General features: G+C 37.6%; 5 protein-coding genes across 13 annotated transcripts; 2 read left to right on the top strand and 3 right to left on the bottom strand.

Annotated features, from left to right (window-relative positions):
• Positions 1–69: 69 nt before the first annotated feature.
• On the bottom strand, positions 70–6,595 carry LOC107221138 (putative helicase MOV-10). Of its 9 annotated transcripts, none has more exons than XM_046742662.1 (13): positions 5,967–6,595; positions 5,520–5,791; positions 5,166–5,339; positions 4,623–5,069; positions 4,343–4,504; positions 4,050–4,206; positions 3,690–3,826; positions 3,474–3,596; positions 2,952–3,163; positions 2,554–2,839; positions 2,156–2,450; positions 1,653–2,013; positions 70–1,550 (listed from the first exon to the last, which is right to left on the bottom strand). In XM_046742662.1, the coding sequence occupies exons 3-13, from the start codon at positions 5,189–5,191 to the stop codon at positions 1,255–1,257; spliced, it is 2,502 nt and encodes an 833-aa protein (XP_046598618.1). In that variant the 5' UTR covers positions 5,192–5,339; positions 5,520–5,791; positions 5,967–6,595; the 3' UTR covers positions 70–1,254. The 9 variants fall into 9 exon arrangements, with proteins under 9 accessions (XP_046598618.1, XP_046598620.1, XP_046598625.1 ...); XM_046742664.1 differs by having other exon boundaries at positions 5,741–5,791; XM_046742669.1 differs by having other exon boundaries at positions 5,166–5,258; positions 5,741–5,791.
• A 30-nt stretch (positions 6,596–6,625) lies between these two features.
• Positions 6,626–7,945, top strand: LOC107221139 (growth arrest and DNA damage-inducible proteins-interacting protein 1). The gene is made up of 2 exons (XM_015660034.2): positions 6,626–7,393; positions 7,494–7,945. The coding sequence occupies exons 1-2, from the start codon at positions 6,918–6,920 to the stop codon at positions 7,834–7,836; spliced, it is 819 nt and encodes a 272-aa protein (XP_015515520.2). The 5' UTR covers positions 6,626–6,917; the 3' UTR covers positions 7,837–7,945.
• A 14-nt stretch (positions 7,946–7,959) lies between these two features.
• Positions 7,960–13,501, bottom strand: LOC107221096. The gene is made up of 5 exons (XM_046742683.1): positions 12,501–13,501; positions 11,598–11,934; positions 9,143–9,394; positions 8,754–9,016; positions 7,960–8,624 (listed from the first exon to the last, which is right to left on the bottom strand). The coding sequence occupies exons 1-5, from the start codon at positions 13,162–13,164 to the stop codon at positions 8,419–8,421; spliced, it is 1,722 nt and encodes a 573-aa protein (XP_046598639.1). The 5' UTR covers positions 13,165–13,501; the 3' UTR covers positions 7,960–8,418.
• Positions 13,502–13,998: 497 nt separating this feature from the next.
• Positions 13,999–15,945, top strand: LOC107221146 (protein ILRUN). Its single transcript, XM_015660043.2, has 3 exons — positions 13,999–14,574; positions 14,827–15,176; positions 15,292–15,945. The coding sequence occupies exons 1-3, from the start codon at positions 14,417–14,419 to the stop codon at positions 15,396–15,398; spliced, it is 615 nt and encodes a 204-aa protein (XP_015515529.1). The 5' UTR covers positions 13,999–14,416; the 3' UTR covers positions 15,399–15,945.
• Positions 15,895–17,940, bottom strand: LOC107221119 (thymidylate synthase). Its single transcript, XM_015660010.2, has 4 exons — positions 17,402–17,940; positions 17,066–17,329; positions 16,530–16,792; positions 15,895–16,447 (listed from the first exon to the last, which is right to left on the bottom strand). The coding sequence occupies exons 1-4, from the start codon at positions 17,667–17,669 to the stop codon at positions 16,238–16,240; spliced, it is 1,005 nt and encodes a 334-aa protein (XP_015515496.1). The 5' UTR covers positions 17,670–17,940; the 3' UTR covers positions 15,895–16,237.
• Positions 17,941–18,035: the final 95 nt, after the last annotated feature.

Raw genomic sequence — 18,035 nt, 5'->3', positions numbered from 1 at the left:
AAACATTCAAAATCAATCGAAAAGTGTTTGTTTTCTATCCAACAAAATCACTCGTAATTATTTTTTTGTAACATTCTCTTATTTAACCAGTACAAAAGATGTCGTTATAAGTTTAACGATATAAAAAAGTAATGCCATGAACTGGGCAATAATTTTTACATTATAAAGTCATACATCATATAAAAAATAACTTGTATACACAAAGCAGTTGCGAAATGTTGCTCAACTCTTTGAGGTAAATGTTGGAGGGTTTCTTTGCACGTGATTAAAATCGTCTTATCATTAGGTACGAATATTCGCGATTTTAACATAACACACAAATTTTGCGTAAAATTTTTTTCAAACCATAATATGCCAAATAGGCTATATAAGACTAAGGTACCACAGAATGCTAGCCTAAATTTAAAAAAATCTGTATCTCTATCGCTATCTCTTTTCCTCAATAACGAATACTTCAAATAATGTGTATAGGAGCTTATCATCGTACACGATGAATGTTACACAGCAGATTGTAGGAAACAATAATAATGGCGAGTATAAAGTCAATAATAATATTAAGTGTAATTAGTCGGGTAATATTCACATGTATTTCCCTAGCCACTTTGATGAAACATGCGGAGAAGTTCTAAATTTACGAAAATCATAAAATTTCGTGATTTTCCAAGACTCAGTTTTTATGATCCTTGACTGCGTCATGATATACTGTTTAGCAGTAAGCAGCTAGAAATTGAATATTGTGTATGTTTACGGATAATACACACGGTGAAATCTATTACTGAATCAAAGAGATCACATTCTTTTAAATAGAATCAATCGTACAATCATTCGTATCTTTCTTAAACTTTCTTACAATTAGTAATTATATATTATAAACGTAATTTCATTTACGTAAAAAATTTGTGCTTTTGGACCAGGTTCGTTTACCACTACAACCTATTCGCCAAACATAGGAAAATGCGTTCGTTTTAACATCACTGTTGTATACTTCGCACCATAAATAATATACGCAAACCTCCAAGATTTTCGCTCACGGGTAAAACGTATTATTCAAAATGATTAGAAAATCTACAGTGAAATAACTTATTTTTGTAATTTCTTGGTGAAGGTTTAACAGATTTAAAAAATGTTATCATACGACGTCATCGTACATGAATACTCAACCAAAGAAACACCAAACGTGACTTCATGAGAACCATCGTGGTTAAGACAGTATAATGTATCACATTTCAAATCCTAATCGTTTACAATTATACATCAAACGTCCGATAACCGTATCTTCTCTAATCCCAGTGACACATCATTAAGATCATATTCATTGCTAGAAGTTGTAGATTCACTCGAATCATCGAGATCAAAACTAGTATCAAGAATATCTTTTATAGATCTAATATGTAATACTTCGTCCGCTGGTGATGGATCAGAAATTGAAGATAAGCTGCCACTTTTGCTTGGCGGTATATGTCCATCGGTACTTGAAAAATTGCTGGCTGTGTCCTGTAATTCTGAATCCGTTGTTGAACTACTGTTTGACACGCTGGTTACACCAGAATCTGAACAGAGAAACATTAAAAATGATTAAAAAAATTCCATTCATCGCTATGTTTTAAAAAGATTCAGATGTAATTCTTTGATGACTCATAAATGATATTTACCAGACGTGAACTGAGAAGAAGAGGCAAGGTCTTTGTTGACTCTTGGCATTCTTGCTCTCCTTCTTGGGATAAGATTCTCTGAGAATTGGCAGTTTTCAAATTTATGGATGACTGAAGTGTCTATGTCTGGGAATTGGAAATCTTGATCACTAACTGGCTGTGGAACATATTTTTTGGCAATGAGTTTCTTTTTCTCTCCGTTCGTAAGTTTTTGTTTAGGATAAAAACGTGCACCAGTGTATGCATTATTATCCCTGCAATATTTTATTAACTGATCCCAGTAGGGGTCGACCTGTAAGATACGTTGATTTCCTACTGTAATCAGTAGAGATTTTGCTCTTGTAATAGCTACGTTGAATCTCTGTGAAAAAAGACACGTCATTAAGGCACACTTATTTTAAAAGTTTAAAATTAGGTAAGTGTTAAAGGTTAATTATGAATCGTGATCGGATTCTAAAAAAAAACGAGGGTGTTAATGCAAGTTTTTATTACACATAGCATACCTTGGGATTTGATAGAAAGCCTAGATGTTCCCTTCCGTTGTGTTTAACCATGAGCGATCTCACTGTAGACATAATAATGACGTCCCTTTCTTGGCCTTGAAAGATTTCTACAGTTCCTACAGATATTTCGTCCCAATTTCTTTTTTCTAACTCTTGATGTATTTTATTTCTTTGAAGTTTATATGGCGTAATAATGCCAATATCTTTTTGTTCTAATTTGCGATTTCCAAGTTTAGTGCCAATCAAATTCTCGAGGTACACCATTATTACATTGATCTCTGCCATGTTGTATATGCTGTAAATTTAATTGTTCCTTGGTTAAATACTGTTAGACAATTTGAAAAACACACACATGAGTAGATTCAAAATTCTTGCTTAAGTAATTAATTTCAACTCACCTTGGTGAGTTGGAATTTCTACATTCCTGCCCATTTACAGCATGAAAAATAAGGGGAAAAGATTTGTTTATCAATTTTTTGAAACCCAGTGCTCTATTTATATCTGCACTTATTCCACACTGCTGAAGCTCGTCATCATAGAACAGGATGTTGGGTACGTGCAGTATAAATTTATTGCTTCTGAAGTTTCGCACAAGTTTTGTGATGTATTTTGGGTTATACTTTCCAGACTGATCTTTTTTGTATGGTGAGCATTGCTTCATTAGCCGTTCCAACATTGATTTTGCTTAAAGAGAAAATAAATGTTTTAATATGAAATTGAAAGATGTTGGAACCACTGCGAATCATTATGAATATGCCGTTATTACGAGTAGACTGGATTTAATTAGTTGATTTACCTAATGTTTCTGGTGTTCTCATAGCAATGCTTGGTCCCAGCTGCATTGGATCACCAGCAATAACTAGTTGACCTTGAAGGCGTCCTTTATGGGAAGAATCGGCACTGCTCATGAGACCTAATGGAATTAACGTTTCAGGTTCGGTTGCCTGACCCCCCTCGTCTATGAACACGTAAGCGAAATGGTTTTCCCACAATTTCAACGCAAGTAATCTGCAAATTCAATTAAATAAATACATTTTAAAACGGGCCATAATTACCAAACTCATCAACTATAAATTAACTGTAAAACTCTGGAAACATCTATCACTCCAAAATCATAATGAGGGTAAAGTTAGTACCGTTAATGTAATGAAATACTGAACAGAAAAACAAAAATATCAGGCAACTTTAGAATGATCTGAGGATGTTGAATCTAAAAAATATGGGTACGTTTGCCATTGTTACAATTTACCATTTATTGTTATATTAACATTGTGAACTTCATCCTCAGAAACTACAATGAGAGTAAATTAACACATACCTAGCGCATGACATGAGAGTAACCACTACAATACGCCTCAACATGAGGAGTTCCTTTGGCAAAAATATCTTTTCCCCATCGACAAAGTTAGAGCACGGTTGGATTTCTTCGTCCACGTCATCCCTGTTAATTATCCATAATATAAAATACCTTCGTTTGTAGTGACTGGCTTGCTGTAGAGGTAAATTAGTTGCCTACTTGAGAGAAAGGACCTACCAGTTTCGTGACGACCCATACATGCGATAAACGTCTTGTTCAGGAATGTTTTTCAATAACCTTTTTAAAATTTCATCTGCAGCTGCGTTCGATGGTGTGCAAATCAGAATATGATTCGAAGGGTTGAGTTTCCATATCTGTTCAATTTGATATCAAATATAGGTATATTAAGTAATGATTGCCTTTTTTTGTCATACATTAAACCTCAAATAGCTAAAGTAGCTGAATTTTGTTTCCTTGTGTAATGTTACATTAAAAATACAAATTTTAATCTCATGACTCATAATGGAAACAAATAATATCAGAAGCTTGTTCGTTTCAAAATATTACTTTCAATTTGTTCTTAAACGAAATATTTACTTGAGAAATAGCTTCAACAAGGGTTGCTGTTTTTCCAGTTCCAGGAGGGCCGAATAAAATGTAAGGGGCTGGATGGGCCGTTCTAGCGATAATGTTACGAATCGCTTGTTTCTGTTCGACATTAGTGGCAATATTTTTATCAAACCAAGTAAGTTCTCTGAAAATTTCAAATATGAGCACAAATACTGAATTATACAAAGCTCAGTCTTAAATCTGAAGTATTATATTCTGTTAAATACTGATCAACCCTTTGATGAATTTTTATTTTCCTATTACTGTCCATAGAAACTTACTTGGATAAGTTGTTATAGCAGGTTCTGATTTCTGGGAACAAAGCAGGCACTAGCTGATTTATTTCAACTAATTCAATGGCATAGTGACTACACTGTAAAGTTCTCCTTGGTAACAAGAATTTGATATCATACAGGTTTTCTTCATTAAATTTCTTGGAAAATCTATAATGCAATTAGACAATCAGTTTCAATATCTCTTAAATCATTATATCGGATAATGGAGTATATAACTCAGCATGCTGATCAATTGCTCACAAGTGGAAATAGAGGCCTTACTTACTTGGCCGGCGCTACGATTTTCACGTATTTCTCACCGATGAAAGATATAGACGAAATCCAACAATTACTGTCGTCTGTTTTACGCAATAGAACTTCGTCATATAACTGCAATGACGGTCGGTCTTCGCCTAGTCCTGGCACGTAAATTTGAAAGTCTTCTCCACTGAGGCATTTTTTTATTTTTTGATCTTTCAAATCATACATTTTCATTTCAAGCTCTCTATTATATTCTTCCATGTACAACAGCAGTTTCAGGTGATTGATGTAAGAATAGGATTGAATATCCCTCTCGCTGATCACTTTTTTTATCATTTCCAAATAAACTTCCTGTTTATCATTAATTTCAGTAAAGTGTTTCATCCCGTTCTCAAAAACTTTTCGCAAATCCTTCGGTATCCTATAAGGTTTGAGCTTCAATTCTGGAGCCATACCAACTACCGTCAGGCCGCTGAAATAATATATTTGATAATATTAATTTCATAATTTTCACCCTGTTGTACGAAATACAAAATAAATTCAGAGAAAGAGTTATGGTTCTACATACGATTTTTTTGGTCCTCGTGGTGACATTCTTATTTCTTACGAATTCTTGCTGTTGCAAAATTAATCAGAATTGATCCGTCGTTTTGGTCCTAGCCTTTGGTGGATAAAAATGTTTAATTGTCACAGTCGGTCAGCAATATTCCTCCAAGCTTAAAATAATGTGGCTTGGGTTTACCTGACATTAATAAAATAGTATTACTAAGAAAGTTATAAGAAAGAGTTTCAGGAAAAAAATGTTTACAGGTTAAATTTAGCATAAATTAATTATTTAATTATAATATAAATATGTCTATGCTGAAAAGATTTAGATTCAAAGTTTATCTATAAAATGTTAATTTTATTCGCAGTTAAATACCTTTATGAAAAGGAGTTACACGAACTTGACAACATACGACGCTTGAATTGAAATCTTATTTGTAACAGTTGAAACTGTCAATTGGTTATCTCTTTTGAGATGAAGAGGAAGGCCTAAGGATGGATTTTATTGGCCAAATATGACATGACAATCGAGTCGATGCAAATAAATGAATAAAAATTCATGTAGTAAAATGACGGTAAAAACGGAGGATTCCCAACCTGATGCAACCTTATGCAGGCGAATACCTCAAGTTTCTAGTCAGACTGCAACTGTCGGAAATTCATGGAAAATTATAGGAATTGTCCCGACTAGTACTTCGTGTGGACACATAGAACAAACTTAATTTGGAAATAGGGTCATTCAAAATAACTTGAAAATTTTCGAATGTTTCCTTCCAACTAAACACACTTTAACGTTGTGAAAAAAATTCTAATTTCTCATCACCTGGCAAATTTCGCTTACGTAGCTACCGTTTTTATCCTCCTTCATATATATATGGCCCGGTACGCGCCGAATGTGAATTACCTATTTTCTTGGCATTTATATTGGCAAAAAACTAGATAGAAAGATACTGTGGCAGCATTTTTGCAAGGTCCCTAGATTAGACAGGTCAAGACACGCGTGGGCAAAACAATTAGTAAGAATGCGTCAAAAGTTTCGTATGACAATGGATGCTTTCCATTGAGAGCACAATATCACACGGTGTAAACATTTCTGATCTATTCGTTTGCCCGGATTGGCCGATTACAATAGAAATTTGTACACCGTGTCACGCTGTGCTCTAAATGGAAAGCACCCGGTGTAGTTCTGATTCCTGACCTGTCACAGTGATTAACCTCAAAATATATACGTGCTTCTATTTATTTCGTGAACGTTAGGACACTAAGGGCGCAACTCGTTAATGCTTAACCTCAAAAAATTGGTTGATGCGGTAATGTAAGTTTGATATTTTTTGGGCGAACGCGCATAGAAAGTTTTGCCCACGTTGTAGTGAGAAAAACTGGAACGCGCGTGTCTTGACCTGGATAATCTAGGGCACCTTGCAGTTTTGCTGCTCGTGAAAATGCAAACTTCGCAGGCCTCGTGGGGACATCTATGTCTCAGTCAGTAGCCGAACAGCATTTTCTCGTCGGCCATCGTCTACGGAATCATAGAAGATTAAAACTTGTTGTTTTCGATAATAAATCAATAGTTATTATCAAACTAGACAGCATTATAAATATCTATAGAAAAATTACATATCTCAATCTCCATGATATGGAAATAACGGTAAACTGATAATCAACACTTGCCATTGAAGATCTGTTTGTATCATAACCTGCTTTTTTGAGGTTAAAACTTCGGTTAGAATTCGTTCAAAACTTACGAAGTCGCCGTGTCTTAAGGCTGTGAAAAATGAACGTGATGTTATCTCGTAACGGGTGCGTCGCTTCACTGCTACCAAGAATATTTTCAAGAACATTCGCTGCAACAAATGCCGACGAAGTGTCTAACAAAGATGATCTCGATATTGAAACACTGAACGAGCAATTCGACTTACCCGAAGGCACCCAAGGTTTGACCGAGGAAGAAATTGAGCAAAAGAGAAACAAGTCCAGGCTTAATGCTCCTCACAGAAACATTTTGTTTGACAAATGTCCGCAATATGATCCAATACAGTCTTTTCATACCTCAGTTAAATATAAGCAAAGAATAGTTGGAAGGTACGGTATAGAGGCTAGCAACGTACCTATTGGAATTGCCTGGCCGACGAAGGAAGAAGTTGCAGATAGGAAGGAATATGAATCAGTCTTGTACCCAGAAACAATTTATGAAATGTGGGATAAGATCGCCAAGAAGAATGTTGAGTTGGCAGAAAGTATCAGAGCCAGGTAATGCATCCAGATTATAAATACAATTGATAAGGAAAATTTTGTGTCTGAAAACCACATGTTGTTATCAGGGTTACCATTTTTTATTTTCTTAATATAGGGATGAAGCTGTAGCTCAAAATGTAATGAAACTAGATAAATGGACTGCAGACTTAAATGCCAAGATAGCTAAGAAAGAAGCGGAGATAGCGGCAGCCAGGGAGAGAAAAGAACGTCTGATAGAAGAAGTCAGACGTCATTTTGGCTACAAAATCCATCCCAATGATGAGAGATTCAAGGAGATGCTTGCTCAGAAAGACAAAGAGGATAGAAAACAGAAGAAGTTGGCTAAAAAACAAGCCAAAGAACAGCAGTTGATGGCCAAGCTTGCTAAAAAAAATAAAGAGGAGAAAATAAAAGGAGATAAAAGACAAGATAATGAAGTTAATGAAGATGCTGAGTGATTCCCGAAGTGTTGTACAGAAATAAATGAAAGGCAATACGTAGACTGACAAGAAATGCGGTAACAGGAGCTTGTATTTAATAAATTTGATGCATCTGTGAAATTGTAAATGTTATATTTTCTTTGCTAATACAAAAACATTACACACAGTTTTTTGTAGGGACTAGGAGAAACCATCATAGTAATATTTAATAATAAATTATGTTTCAAGACACATCCAGGCACTGTACGTCGCATTGGTTTGGCTACGAATGAGAGTGGACATAAGCTGATTAACATACTTTACAAATCAGCCACGGTACTGAATATTTAAATAAATAATAGACTGGTGTATGCGCCAGAGGTGAAGTAAAGTGAATTGAGGGTACTTAGACGATCAGCTCTTGTTGTTTAAAATGCACGTCGTGTTTTGATTGTCCGCTATGTCTGTGCAGGCAGTTAAGTCCTTGAGTCCAGAATTTAGGATTACCGAGAGACCCCCTTGTTTCAAGGATAAACCAGTATCAAAATTATCCACCATTTGAACGTCCTGGATCCATGATTCCTCCAGAAGAATTACACGGATTTTTCCCTTCTCTGTATGTCAGGCTGATTGCAGCTGCGACGGGGATGTCAATTCATAAAACTGGAAGCTCAGTTCTTCACCAAAAAGATTCTCTGGCATAATGGTTTCCGATTCCACCATATTCAGCCCTAGAGTCGTCGGATTTAGGTCCGTTACCAGATAACCCTCACCAATTAGTCCACACTCTTCTGCCACCACTTCTTTGGATACTGGGTTTAGAAAGTCTGAGGAAAGGCAATATTTGAGATATAAAGAGGAAGGAATTTGAGCTTATTTTCTACAGGCCCATATTCTTGGAATAACTTTTGCCTAACTCTACTTGGTATGTTTAAGAGATTTTTTATTCCATTTACCAGTTTCTTTGAGGTGATAGTGTTGCTCCGATTGACTATTCTGCTGATTTTGTTGGATAGTATTGTGGTCGCCGTTATTCGGTATAACCATAGGCACAAGGTATTGCACCTCAACTTCTCTTTTTATCCCGCTAAGTATTTGCTCAGCGCAATGCTCCAGAGTGACAGTATTAATTATTTCGTTATTCTCTTCGGGTTGCTGAATGCTTGCTGTTGCAGCCGCGATTTCGTCCATTGTAACAACCTGATTGATCAGCTGAGACCTGCAATCGTATTTTAAACATATACAAGAAATAAAAATTCTCGCTTAAATGATAAAAAAAAATGTCGAAATCTTCCGGCCATTTTCTTTAGTTTATTTTTTACACGAAATTACGTTCAACACTTACCGTAAATTATTGCTGTTTTTTCGATAACTATTGTCTTGCCCGTTTTTCGCTACAAATTGCCGCGTCAAAGTACCGCCTCCTATCGGCGTAATTTGTCGAGGTCTTGTCTCTCCTCGATTAGCTATTGCCCAGAGGTGGCCGGCTCCGTGAGGTGCTTTCGACCCCTTACGAAAATGAGGATTTATCGATAAATTGTGCCGTACAGAGTTCTTCCAGCGATCATCGTTGCTTTTGTAGTAAGGGAAATGTTCTCTGGAACAAGCAAAAAAAAAATAAAAAAAGATCAAGTAATTAGAAACGAAAATCAACACATGTAATACACAAAATCTGTCGCACAAAATTATAATATTTCGAATAGGAATCGTATTGCAATGGAGAAAGAACAAGACATCGGATCCAGGATAAATCAGCTACCGAGTTTATCGAACCTTTCAAGGATTCTTTCACAAGTTCCTTTCTTCGGGATTTTTTAGGGGCGTCAAACCACGCAGCAAGGTCTCTGGAGGCGACAGGCACACGCTAGCACCCCCTTCGGTCGCCGGTCCCTGGTCCCCACTTTAATCGTTTGGAAAATCACCCTTGTACCGCGCGTAGCCGATTCTGAATGTAATTTCCTTTACCTGCCCTACACCTGCTTGCTCTCGTACCGGGACGTCACGGTCGGTTACGCGTTCGGCAATTACTAATATGGATATGTGCTGTGGGCCGTCTTCTTGTCGCGTGTCGATGCACGTGCGTTTCACGCGGGCGAATCTTATACATGACGCCAATGGTCACGTTTTTCTTTCAACCTTTGTGATGTGCGATGATCAAAATAACGTTTTGAAAGAATTCCTCGACTCGATTGATTCTTGGTATACATATGGATGTTTTATACGTATGAATATTTTTTGTTCTTTAGTTGCACATACGCACTACCTCACTGATGTTGTTCAGGCATGTGTAACTATGTATATGTGTATAGATGTCACAGGCTCATCTACCGTTGGTTTGTAGTTTATCCTGTCGTGTATACTCATTGCGGCAATATATTTGAAAACGGTAATCAATTATCGAGGGCAGGTGATCCAAGCCATCTGTCGCATACAAGATAGAGAAATAATCGTTCGAAAGGCTGATAAACTCGATTTTTAAACGTTATCAGCTACCCCGAGCACCTCCTGTCATGTACCTACAACTTTCTGGCTTTCGTTATATTGCCAATCGAGATGACAATCTATCCCGTAACCTCGAGCCTTGTTACTTCTGCAGCATCCGCGATCGCCTGTTAACTTAAACAAATTCCGTAATCCGAGATCTTGACGATTTTCCATAAAAAGTAATCGAAACGGTTCATCGGTGTCCGTTTATTGGGTTCCCAATATTACGCCTTGTGTCAAGATTAAAGATGTATGTACATTGGTGTCATTTGAAAAAGCTATATTTATTTATTTGTGCTTATATCATGTTTCGCAAATCTTTGACATAGTCAGTATGAAATTAAATTCCTAATCGAAATCTGGAATTAAGAAGCCAAAATTTTTAACAGGGTGGCTTCTTCAATTCCATCCACTGGCAAACGAAGCCGAGATCTTGCGTAGTGTAATTTGAGATTGTTACTTAAAAATTTGAATTCATCGTTGATCCTACACACTCCATTTTATATGTGTGCGTTTAAAAATCCAACTCTGCAACGCCGTGTAAGGCATCGCGTAGGAAAATGCGCAAATCATAACTTTCGAAAGCTCAAGACGGATCGAACAAATCCAAGCTCGAGGAAGGGGATGAGAAGGGGACCAGGGTGGGATTTACTTGTACCAGGTGGTACCAAGCCTTCGGGTTAAAGGGGTGCACATTGGTGGTAGTAGGACGTACCGGTACCAAGTAGTACCATCCTCGACTAACCGAGCTGATTCTTGCCCCTTGATCGCGTAACTGCACCGTGCCAGCGAACGAATCGTTTTTTTGTAGAAGATAGCTAGCTATGCGACATTTAGTGTAAAATAGAAACGACACGCGCAGTGATAAAATAAAAAATAAAAAATTCACGCGGTAATGCTTTGAGTGTATAGCGGAGAAAATATTATCGCGTTATAATATAACACATGGCGTATTATACAATATATAATTCGTCCAAGTCTTTGCATCTTCCAAATATATTAATTAAACAGCATGGTTGCGAAAAGAAAATTACAGTACTGATCTTGTTATTTCCTCTCACGCCAGTTTTTTTTTTTCAAAGATGTCTCGTAATCTGTGATTTACAACAGCATTAAAGCGTGATTATAGATTTTTAAGATATGATAATATGTATCATCATTTGGAGGATATTACCAGTTTTTCGTTCTCGTTTTATCCGATACAATGCTGCGCACATTACATAGTAGCGCTCGAATCGAGTATCAACATAAAACACAAATTAGTAGATACTGGTAGTAGTAACAACAACAACAACAACAATATATGGTACACTTACGAAATCCATTGATAGATCGCAGAGACGGTTAGTTCTCCCCGTTCTTGTAATGCGTGCTCTATCAGCTCGGTGTAAGTAAAAGGCGGTTTCTTTGGACCACCATAACGACCAGCTCCCAAATTTCGAGCCTCATTTACCGCGTTGTAATTGTTGGGCAACGATGAGTTTGTTTCATTTTGTATATGTCCGTGCAAATTTCCGGGCCCAGAGGAAAGCCCGGCGTGAGTGTAGGGTCTCCTGATCTCGTGCACGAAGCTAGACACCGACCCTGACGACGAGGACGACGATCCGGTGCTCATCTTGTTCGTCATAAATCTATTGCTGACGTTCGACACACCTGCACGCGATTTTGCAAAGAGTATAGAATTTTTCACGTCAGTTTTTGATCGGAATTACTGCAACGTTAATGTTTATTGTCGTTTGATACATTTCGTTCGTGGCTGATCGGTACATGTGCGTATTAAATATCTCTTAACGGTGATTATCAAAGCAGCGATATATGTTATGCACTTGTTCGCGCGCGAATTAATTCTCAAATGAATAGACTGTAATAAGCTTTGAAGTCCTTCAGTGTTAATGCAAAATGCTTCGTCGTTTCCCTCGATCTTTTCTGATAAAGCGCTGGATCACACCGTGGTCTCGATTAACTATATGTCGCTGCGGTGTGTGTATCATTTAACTTTTGCAATATCTTAACAAACGAATTCAATGAAAAATATTTTCTTCGATGTGTTTCACTCATGAGAAGCCAAACATTCCGCACTTTGAGTGACCGTCGATGGAGGACAAAGATTGTAAGCGAACGATTGTTTACAATAACGTATACAAATGTTAAGAAAAAAATAAAAATAAAATAAATGAAAACAGAAAATAGGTCGAGATATCACTTTGTTGAAAAATTACCATTTTGATTGTCTCGCGAGCCAAGAACCGAAAATTTTTCTTCCGGTGCCTCGATCAGTGAGTCGAGTTTAAAATCCAGCAACCAGGATAAATTTCCATTTTCCTGATCCTCTGCAGGCTGCGTGTTCTGGGGTATGAATACTTCGGGTGTCTGATTAACGTTGTTCGCATTTGATACGTTCGCCGTATTCCAGTAATTAGGCATCGTCCCGTAATTATCCTGCAGTGATTGGATGTCGGAGAGAACGGTCGAATTTATAACGTTTGAATGGTGGCTGGACAAACTTGTCAAGTTTGTGCTCATACTCGACTCATCCCAGTTACCGTCGACCACCAAAACCTCGAGCCTCGCCATCGAACCGGAGCTAGAAATGTCTTCGGATGACATTGGTGAGATCCCTGCATTCGGCACGTATGTTACGGACGGGGATACCGATTTTTCGCTTGAAATTGTCGACGAAGAACCGCCGTAAATACCGTGGACGCCGTTCGAAGACAACTCGGTTAAATGATAACGTTTGTTATCGCTTTGGCAGCTGTCGTCGCAAAAATGATCCATGCCCAAATCGTCGAATACCTTTCTTTTCGCCCTCACACCCGATGATTCGGTTGTCTCTCGATTGGGCATCGCGCCGCTCGTTCCCGACGACGGCCCAATCATCATAAGGATTTTCCAACGTTTTCTTATTAACCTTGATCAATTATCCGTACAACCGAATTATAATTAGCTTATACTTTAAGGAAAATTTATAGTTACGTATATATATATCTGTATATCGGACGCGGAGCACTGTATCAAGTTTTAACTTCAACTAGTGACAATAATTGTTACGAGGATGCCATTTCGTTTCTTCAATTATACCCGGATCTTATTTGTATCGATTTTTTTTTCCTGCTCACCGTTCATTAACGGTACTCGACAAAGATTTTACAGTCTACTAATTGAAAACACGTAAGCGTTTCTTCTTTTCTCGGCACCATCGACGCGCTTTAATATCATCCGCATGCACCCTGGACTTCTTACTCGACTGTCGATTGTTTCGTATTTCTTCTCTTGCGCGGCGCGTACTTGCGGATCATGCGCAAGGTGCGTAGACGAACCGAGCGCGCCTACGTCACATCGTCTGCAACTCGTTGTGCATTACGCACGCTGTAGCAGAAATCTGCATCATCAACAGTCTGCCCTTCAGTCGGTAAAGAAGTACCACAGGCGGGCATTTATTCCTCGAAATTGAAATTTAATAGAAATCTTTATTTTGATTGAGGTATAATTATTCTACATTAGTCGCCGCCGTTAATTTGACGGTGTCACATATATTCGAGTCAATTTTAATGGGGCATTGCATTGCACGCAGAAGTCGTTCTCAAAAGGCACCACAGGCTCAATTGCCATCTGAAGTTCACGTCTCAATGATTGGAAAAATATGTATAATATATTTCTGACGTTTTTCCTTATGCCCACCTAAATGATTAGTTCGGTACGCTTCTCTCATGCGCGATAACAACTTGACCTTTGACTGCCTAATGAGCGGCCCTGGTGTGTGATAAAAAAAAAAGAAAAAAAGAAGCTACATGCTCATGTTCGAAAACTATTGGAAGCAGATATTTGCCGCGGAGCAAAAAATTTTTTCTAATAATTTTTTTCGTTTTGAAAGCTCGTTTGTAAACGTTGCGAGGGGTCGTCTGACCAACCTTCGGCTTGATCGCGAAGTAGGTAAAGCAAACAGGCATAGAGGACAGGACAGGACTAGTTAGGATAAGACGGTAAACGAAACGAACGTCACAGTCACGTCGCGCGAAGGATGACATTAAAAATTTATACCCTCGGTATTGTCAAACTAAAATAACACGAGTGCATCATTTTGAATTGCGTAACACTGTTGATGGATCAATCGAGTAAATAAAAGGAGAGAAATATGGATGTGGACAACGAATTCGATCAAAATTTGCTACAACAGTTCAGCTGTTTGGGTACGACGGACAAAGATGACCTGGTGAAACAGCTTCAAAGGTTATTGGCTGGTAGCCACCTCAACGAGGCAACGGCAGCGTTTTTCTTGGATATGAATAATTGGTAAAAATCTTCCTCAGAACCTCTACCGTCGTATGGAAAAATATATGAGAGGAGTAATCGTAGAAACTTGGCGAAACCACGACGCTAGAGAAACCTAACCTCATAATTTCGATGGCCTTTTTTTGTAATGCTCCATTAATCTTTAACTTATCACTTATAAGATAAAGATTCCTCCCATCTTATACAGCTTGTAAACATTGTTTTAGTTATGGTGTAAAATTACTTTTTTAACCGTATTTCATTCTGCAACAGGAATCTTCAGGCAGCAATATGTAGTTACTTTGATTTTGAATCCCCATTCAAACTACCTTCAATGGGTTTGATATGTGATTCTACCATTGGCGAAGGTGAATCGGTTCCCCCTAATACAAAGTTTCGCAAATCTTGGCAAGTGCAAAATACAGGAACTGAAGCTTGGCCTGAAGGAGTTTATCTACAGCATACAGGCGGAGTAAAAATGGGAGATTCCAGCCCTGTAGCTGTTCCTTGCGTAGCACCAAAGACCATTCTCGAGCTGAGCGTGGAATTAGTGAGTCCGGCAGAACCTGGGGTTTACCAAAGTAAATGGAGAATGGCAACGTCAACGGGCTCTTACTTTGGTGGTAGGATTCGACGTTGAATGAAAAATTTGATATCTTGTCAACAGCATAAGAACATTTCACATTATTTTGGGACAAATGATCTCTTTTGGTGAATTTCCTTGAACGTTTGTTTCAGACGTAATCTGGGTCATAATAACTGTGTGTGAAGGAGGCACATTGGCAGTCACTCAACAGTTACACCAATTAAGTACTTCGCAGGCCAATGACGTCCAAATGTGCTAGCCTTTGTTCTCTTGTCTGCAATGCCTGAATTGTTGATAAGAAACGAAAATGTCCAGAAATATTGTCTGTTGAATTTGCTACTATGGCTATCGAATTTTTATTATGGTTTACCACACATTCGTTGTCAAGTTTTGACCTTATTTAAACTGCGATCAGTTAGTCTCCAAACTTGTAATTCCATCTCAAGGTATCAATTTTATTTTGACACAGGGGATTGTCGCATGCTAATTTTCACAGGCGTGATCAACCTGTGTTGCTAAATTCCTGTCTATGTAAGCGCTAATCAAACTCACACTCTTGATTCCTGTTTAATGAAACCTGTAATTTTTAAAACTTGAGATTCTTTATACTTACAGTATGTTTGCATGTGCTTCGGTTTTTTAAAGGTATATCTCTTCTTCACGATAATTCAAAGTAATTGTATAATATAATTATGAAATGAGATTTGTATACTTGAGTGATTTTCACTAAGTCTTAATACATATTAAGAAATGAGTTTATTAAATATATAATTTTTATTAGGAAATAAAGTATACATGAAAAAATATATTACAGCACGTGATTCTATGGGTACTTCGGTAATACTTTTTGAACAATTTGAAAAGGAATAATGACGGAAATAAAATATTGACGATCAACTAGCAGCCCAATTACTGTATTAAACAATACACATCATTTCATACAAGATATGTCATTGATACATTATACAATAGAAAGAACGTATAGAAAAATACTGATTCTCCTCTGAATAACATTAACGATTTTAGCTCCATTAGGTATTCATTTGGTTATTACCGAACTTTTTAGACCCTAGGAACGAAATTAGTATACCAGTTCTTTTACAAAGCCATATCCATGGCTATTTTTGGGTGAGGATCGTACCCGATTAGTTCAAAATCCTCCGCCTTGAACGCATCAATATCATCAACCTTTCGGATAATATTCAGCTTGGGAAACGGTCTTGGTGTCCGTTGAATCTGACGTTCTAGGGCATTAATATGATTCAGGTAAACGTGGCAGTCACCAATTGTATGTACAAACTCACCAGGCTGTAAAAGTGAAGATTACATGAAAATTTTGCATTAACACCATAATACAATTGTAACGCAAAGAAATCAAACCTCGACAGACCTTCAATCCTGTGACATGGGCCAACATATAAGTGAGTAGAGAATAACTGGCAATGTTAAAGGGAATACCCAGACCCATATCCCCGCTCCGCTGGTACAATAAACACGATAATTCGCCATTAGACACGTACAACTGAACCAGACAATGGCAAGGTGGTAAAGCCATTATTGGGATATCCACTGGATTCCAGGCACACATTATGATTCGCCTGTCATCTGGTGAATGTTTCAATTTTTCCACAACATCTTTCAGTTGATCAATTCCTAAAACAGTTGAAATATTATTTTCAATTAAAGAATTGACAAACTACTTGAATGTTTCAATAGATAAATTTGAATTTCTAAATTTCTGATCAATTCTGCCGACAGTTTGGAAAAATAATTTAGCTGAAGTAGACTTTTGAAGATGATGCGGTTTTCTAAACCACAGCCTTTAACCTAGTGAAGTCCACCATCATTAATTTTCCTACAAATTATATAAAATTATAGATTACGAGTTCTACCGTAAGAAAAATATATAATGTCACGAGTTCATACCTTTTCCTGTATAATCTGTATGCATATCTTTGTATTCAGCACCAAAATGTCTCCACTGAAAGCCGTAGACTGGCCCAAGATCGCCTTCTTCTCTATCAGTAAAACCGCAGCTGTCTAAGAATGATCGAGAACTGTTGGCGTTCCAAATTTTTACACCTCTACTCGAGAGATCTCTGGCGTCCGTTGATCCTCTAATGAACCATAGAAGTTCTTCGACAACGCCACGCCAGAAGACACATTTTGTAGTCAAGAGTGGAAAAACACCTGCAATACATCAATTAGGAATCATCTTTGTGCAATAATAATACAGTAATATTTGTGATGCGCAGCTCTTACCATCTCTGAGACTAAACCGCATTTGGGGTCCGAAAATAGACAAAGTTCCAACCCCAGTACGATCACCCCTTTTCGTGTCACTTCGGAGAATTCGTCGCACCAAATCAAGGTATTCATATTCTTCGTGCCTTTCTGAAGTTTCAGTTGGTGAGCAAGATTTTGAGGTTTCTTCTGCAGCAACATGTTTTTCAACACTGCCGTTGATTTCGCGTGTCGGCAAACGAAAAGGGTTACCGTTTGGCCTCGATATTTCAGAGGTTTTATACATAGTTTCACCGTTCGTTCATGCGAATTTCCAGAGATTGATTAGTATCAATTACGGATTATACATTCTACTACCAACCGTATTGTCGAATAACTCTACTGTGGCCATTTGGCGTAATTTGGTGTAATTTGGCGCCAATAAATAGCAAAATACACCTCAGGAACTCTGAAACGAACGGAAGTCGTGGAAAACCCCAGTCATTGTTACTATTTTGCGCATGAAATTATTCAAGTACAGTTTAACAAAGTGTAACTAAAGTCCGGATAATTAGTAAGATCAATTTTAAAGAAAAGTTCAATAGTATCAATGTACTATACTACTATTCCGTATTGCTTGGAATGTGCACGGGTTCCTTGAGGCGGGATTTAT

The sequence above is a fragment of the Neodiprion lecontei genome, chromosome 6 (genome assembly GCF_021901455.1).
Source record: "Neodiprion lecontei isolate iyNeoLeco1 chromosome 6, iyNeoLeco1.1, whole genome shotgun sequence".
In the NCBI taxonomy this organism is placed as follows: domain Eukaryota; kingdom Metazoa; phylum Arthropoda; class Insecta; order Hymenoptera; family Diprionidae; genus Neodiprion; species Neodiprion lecontei.
The sequence above is the reverse complement of the archived record's forward strand: the minus strand, read 5'-3'. Positions and strand labels throughout refer to the sequence as shown.

Excerpts from the sequence above, each read along its gene's own strand:
- LOC107221096 (XM_046742683.1), bottom strand. The coding sequence starts at position 13,164 with ATGATGATTGGGCCGTCGTCGGGAACGAGCGGCGCGATGCCCAATCGA. Across the intron at positions 11,935-12,500 it reads CTCGCGAGACAATCAAAATG|GTGTGTCGAACGTCAGCAAT; the intron begins GTAATTTTTCAA and ends AATCGCGTGCAG. Across the intron at positions 8,625-8,753 it reads CTATCACCTCAAAGAAACTG|ACTTTCTAAACCCAGTATCC; the intron begins GTAAATGGAATA and ends GCCTTTCCTCAG.
- LOC107221139 (XM_015660034.2), top strand. The coding sequence starts at position 6,918 with ATGAACGTGATGTTATCTCGTAACGGGTGCGTCGCTTCACTGCTACCA. Across the intron at positions 7,394-7,493 it reads GCAGAAAGTATCAGAGCCAG|GGATGAAGCTGTAGCTCAAA; the intron begins GTAATGCATCCA and ends TTCTTAATATAG.
- LOC107221119 (XM_015660010.2), bottom strand. The coding sequence starts at position 17,669 with ATGTATAAAACCTCTGAAATATCGAGGCCAAACGGTAACCCTTTTCGT. Across the intron at positions 17,330-17,401 it reads GCGGTTTAGTCTCAGAGATG|GTGTTTTTCCACTCTTGACT; the intron begins GTAAGAGCTGCG and ends GATGTATTGCAG. Across the intron at positions 16,793-17,065 it reads TACAGATTATACAGGAAAAG|GAATTGATCAACTGAAAGAT; the intron begins GTATGAACTCGT and ends CAACTGTTTTAG.
- LOC107221146 (XM_015660043.2), top strand. The coding sequence starts at position 14,417 with ATGGATGTGGACAACGAATTCGATCAAAATTTGCTACAACAGTTCAGC. Across the intron at positions 14,575-14,826 it reads TTCTTGGATATGAATAATTG|GAATCTTCAGGCAGCAATAT; the intron begins GTAAAAATCTTC and ends ATTCTGCAACAG. Across the intron at positions 15,177-15,291 it reads AACGGGCTCTTACTTTGGTG|ACGTAATCTGGGTCATAATA; the intron begins GTAGGATTCGAC and ends CGTTTGTTTCAG.
- LOC107221138 (XM_046742662.1), bottom strand. The coding sequence starts at position 5,191 with ATGTCACCACGAGGACCAAAAAAATC. Across the intron at positions 4,505-4,622 it reads AAAATCGTAGCGCCGGCCAA|ATTTTCCAAGAAATTTAATG; the intron begins GTAAGTAAGGCC and ends ATTGCATTATAG. Across the intron at positions 2,840-2,951 it reads GAGAACACCAGAAACATTAG|CAAAATCAATGTTGGAACGG; the intron begins GTAAATCAACTA and ends TTTCTCTTTAAG.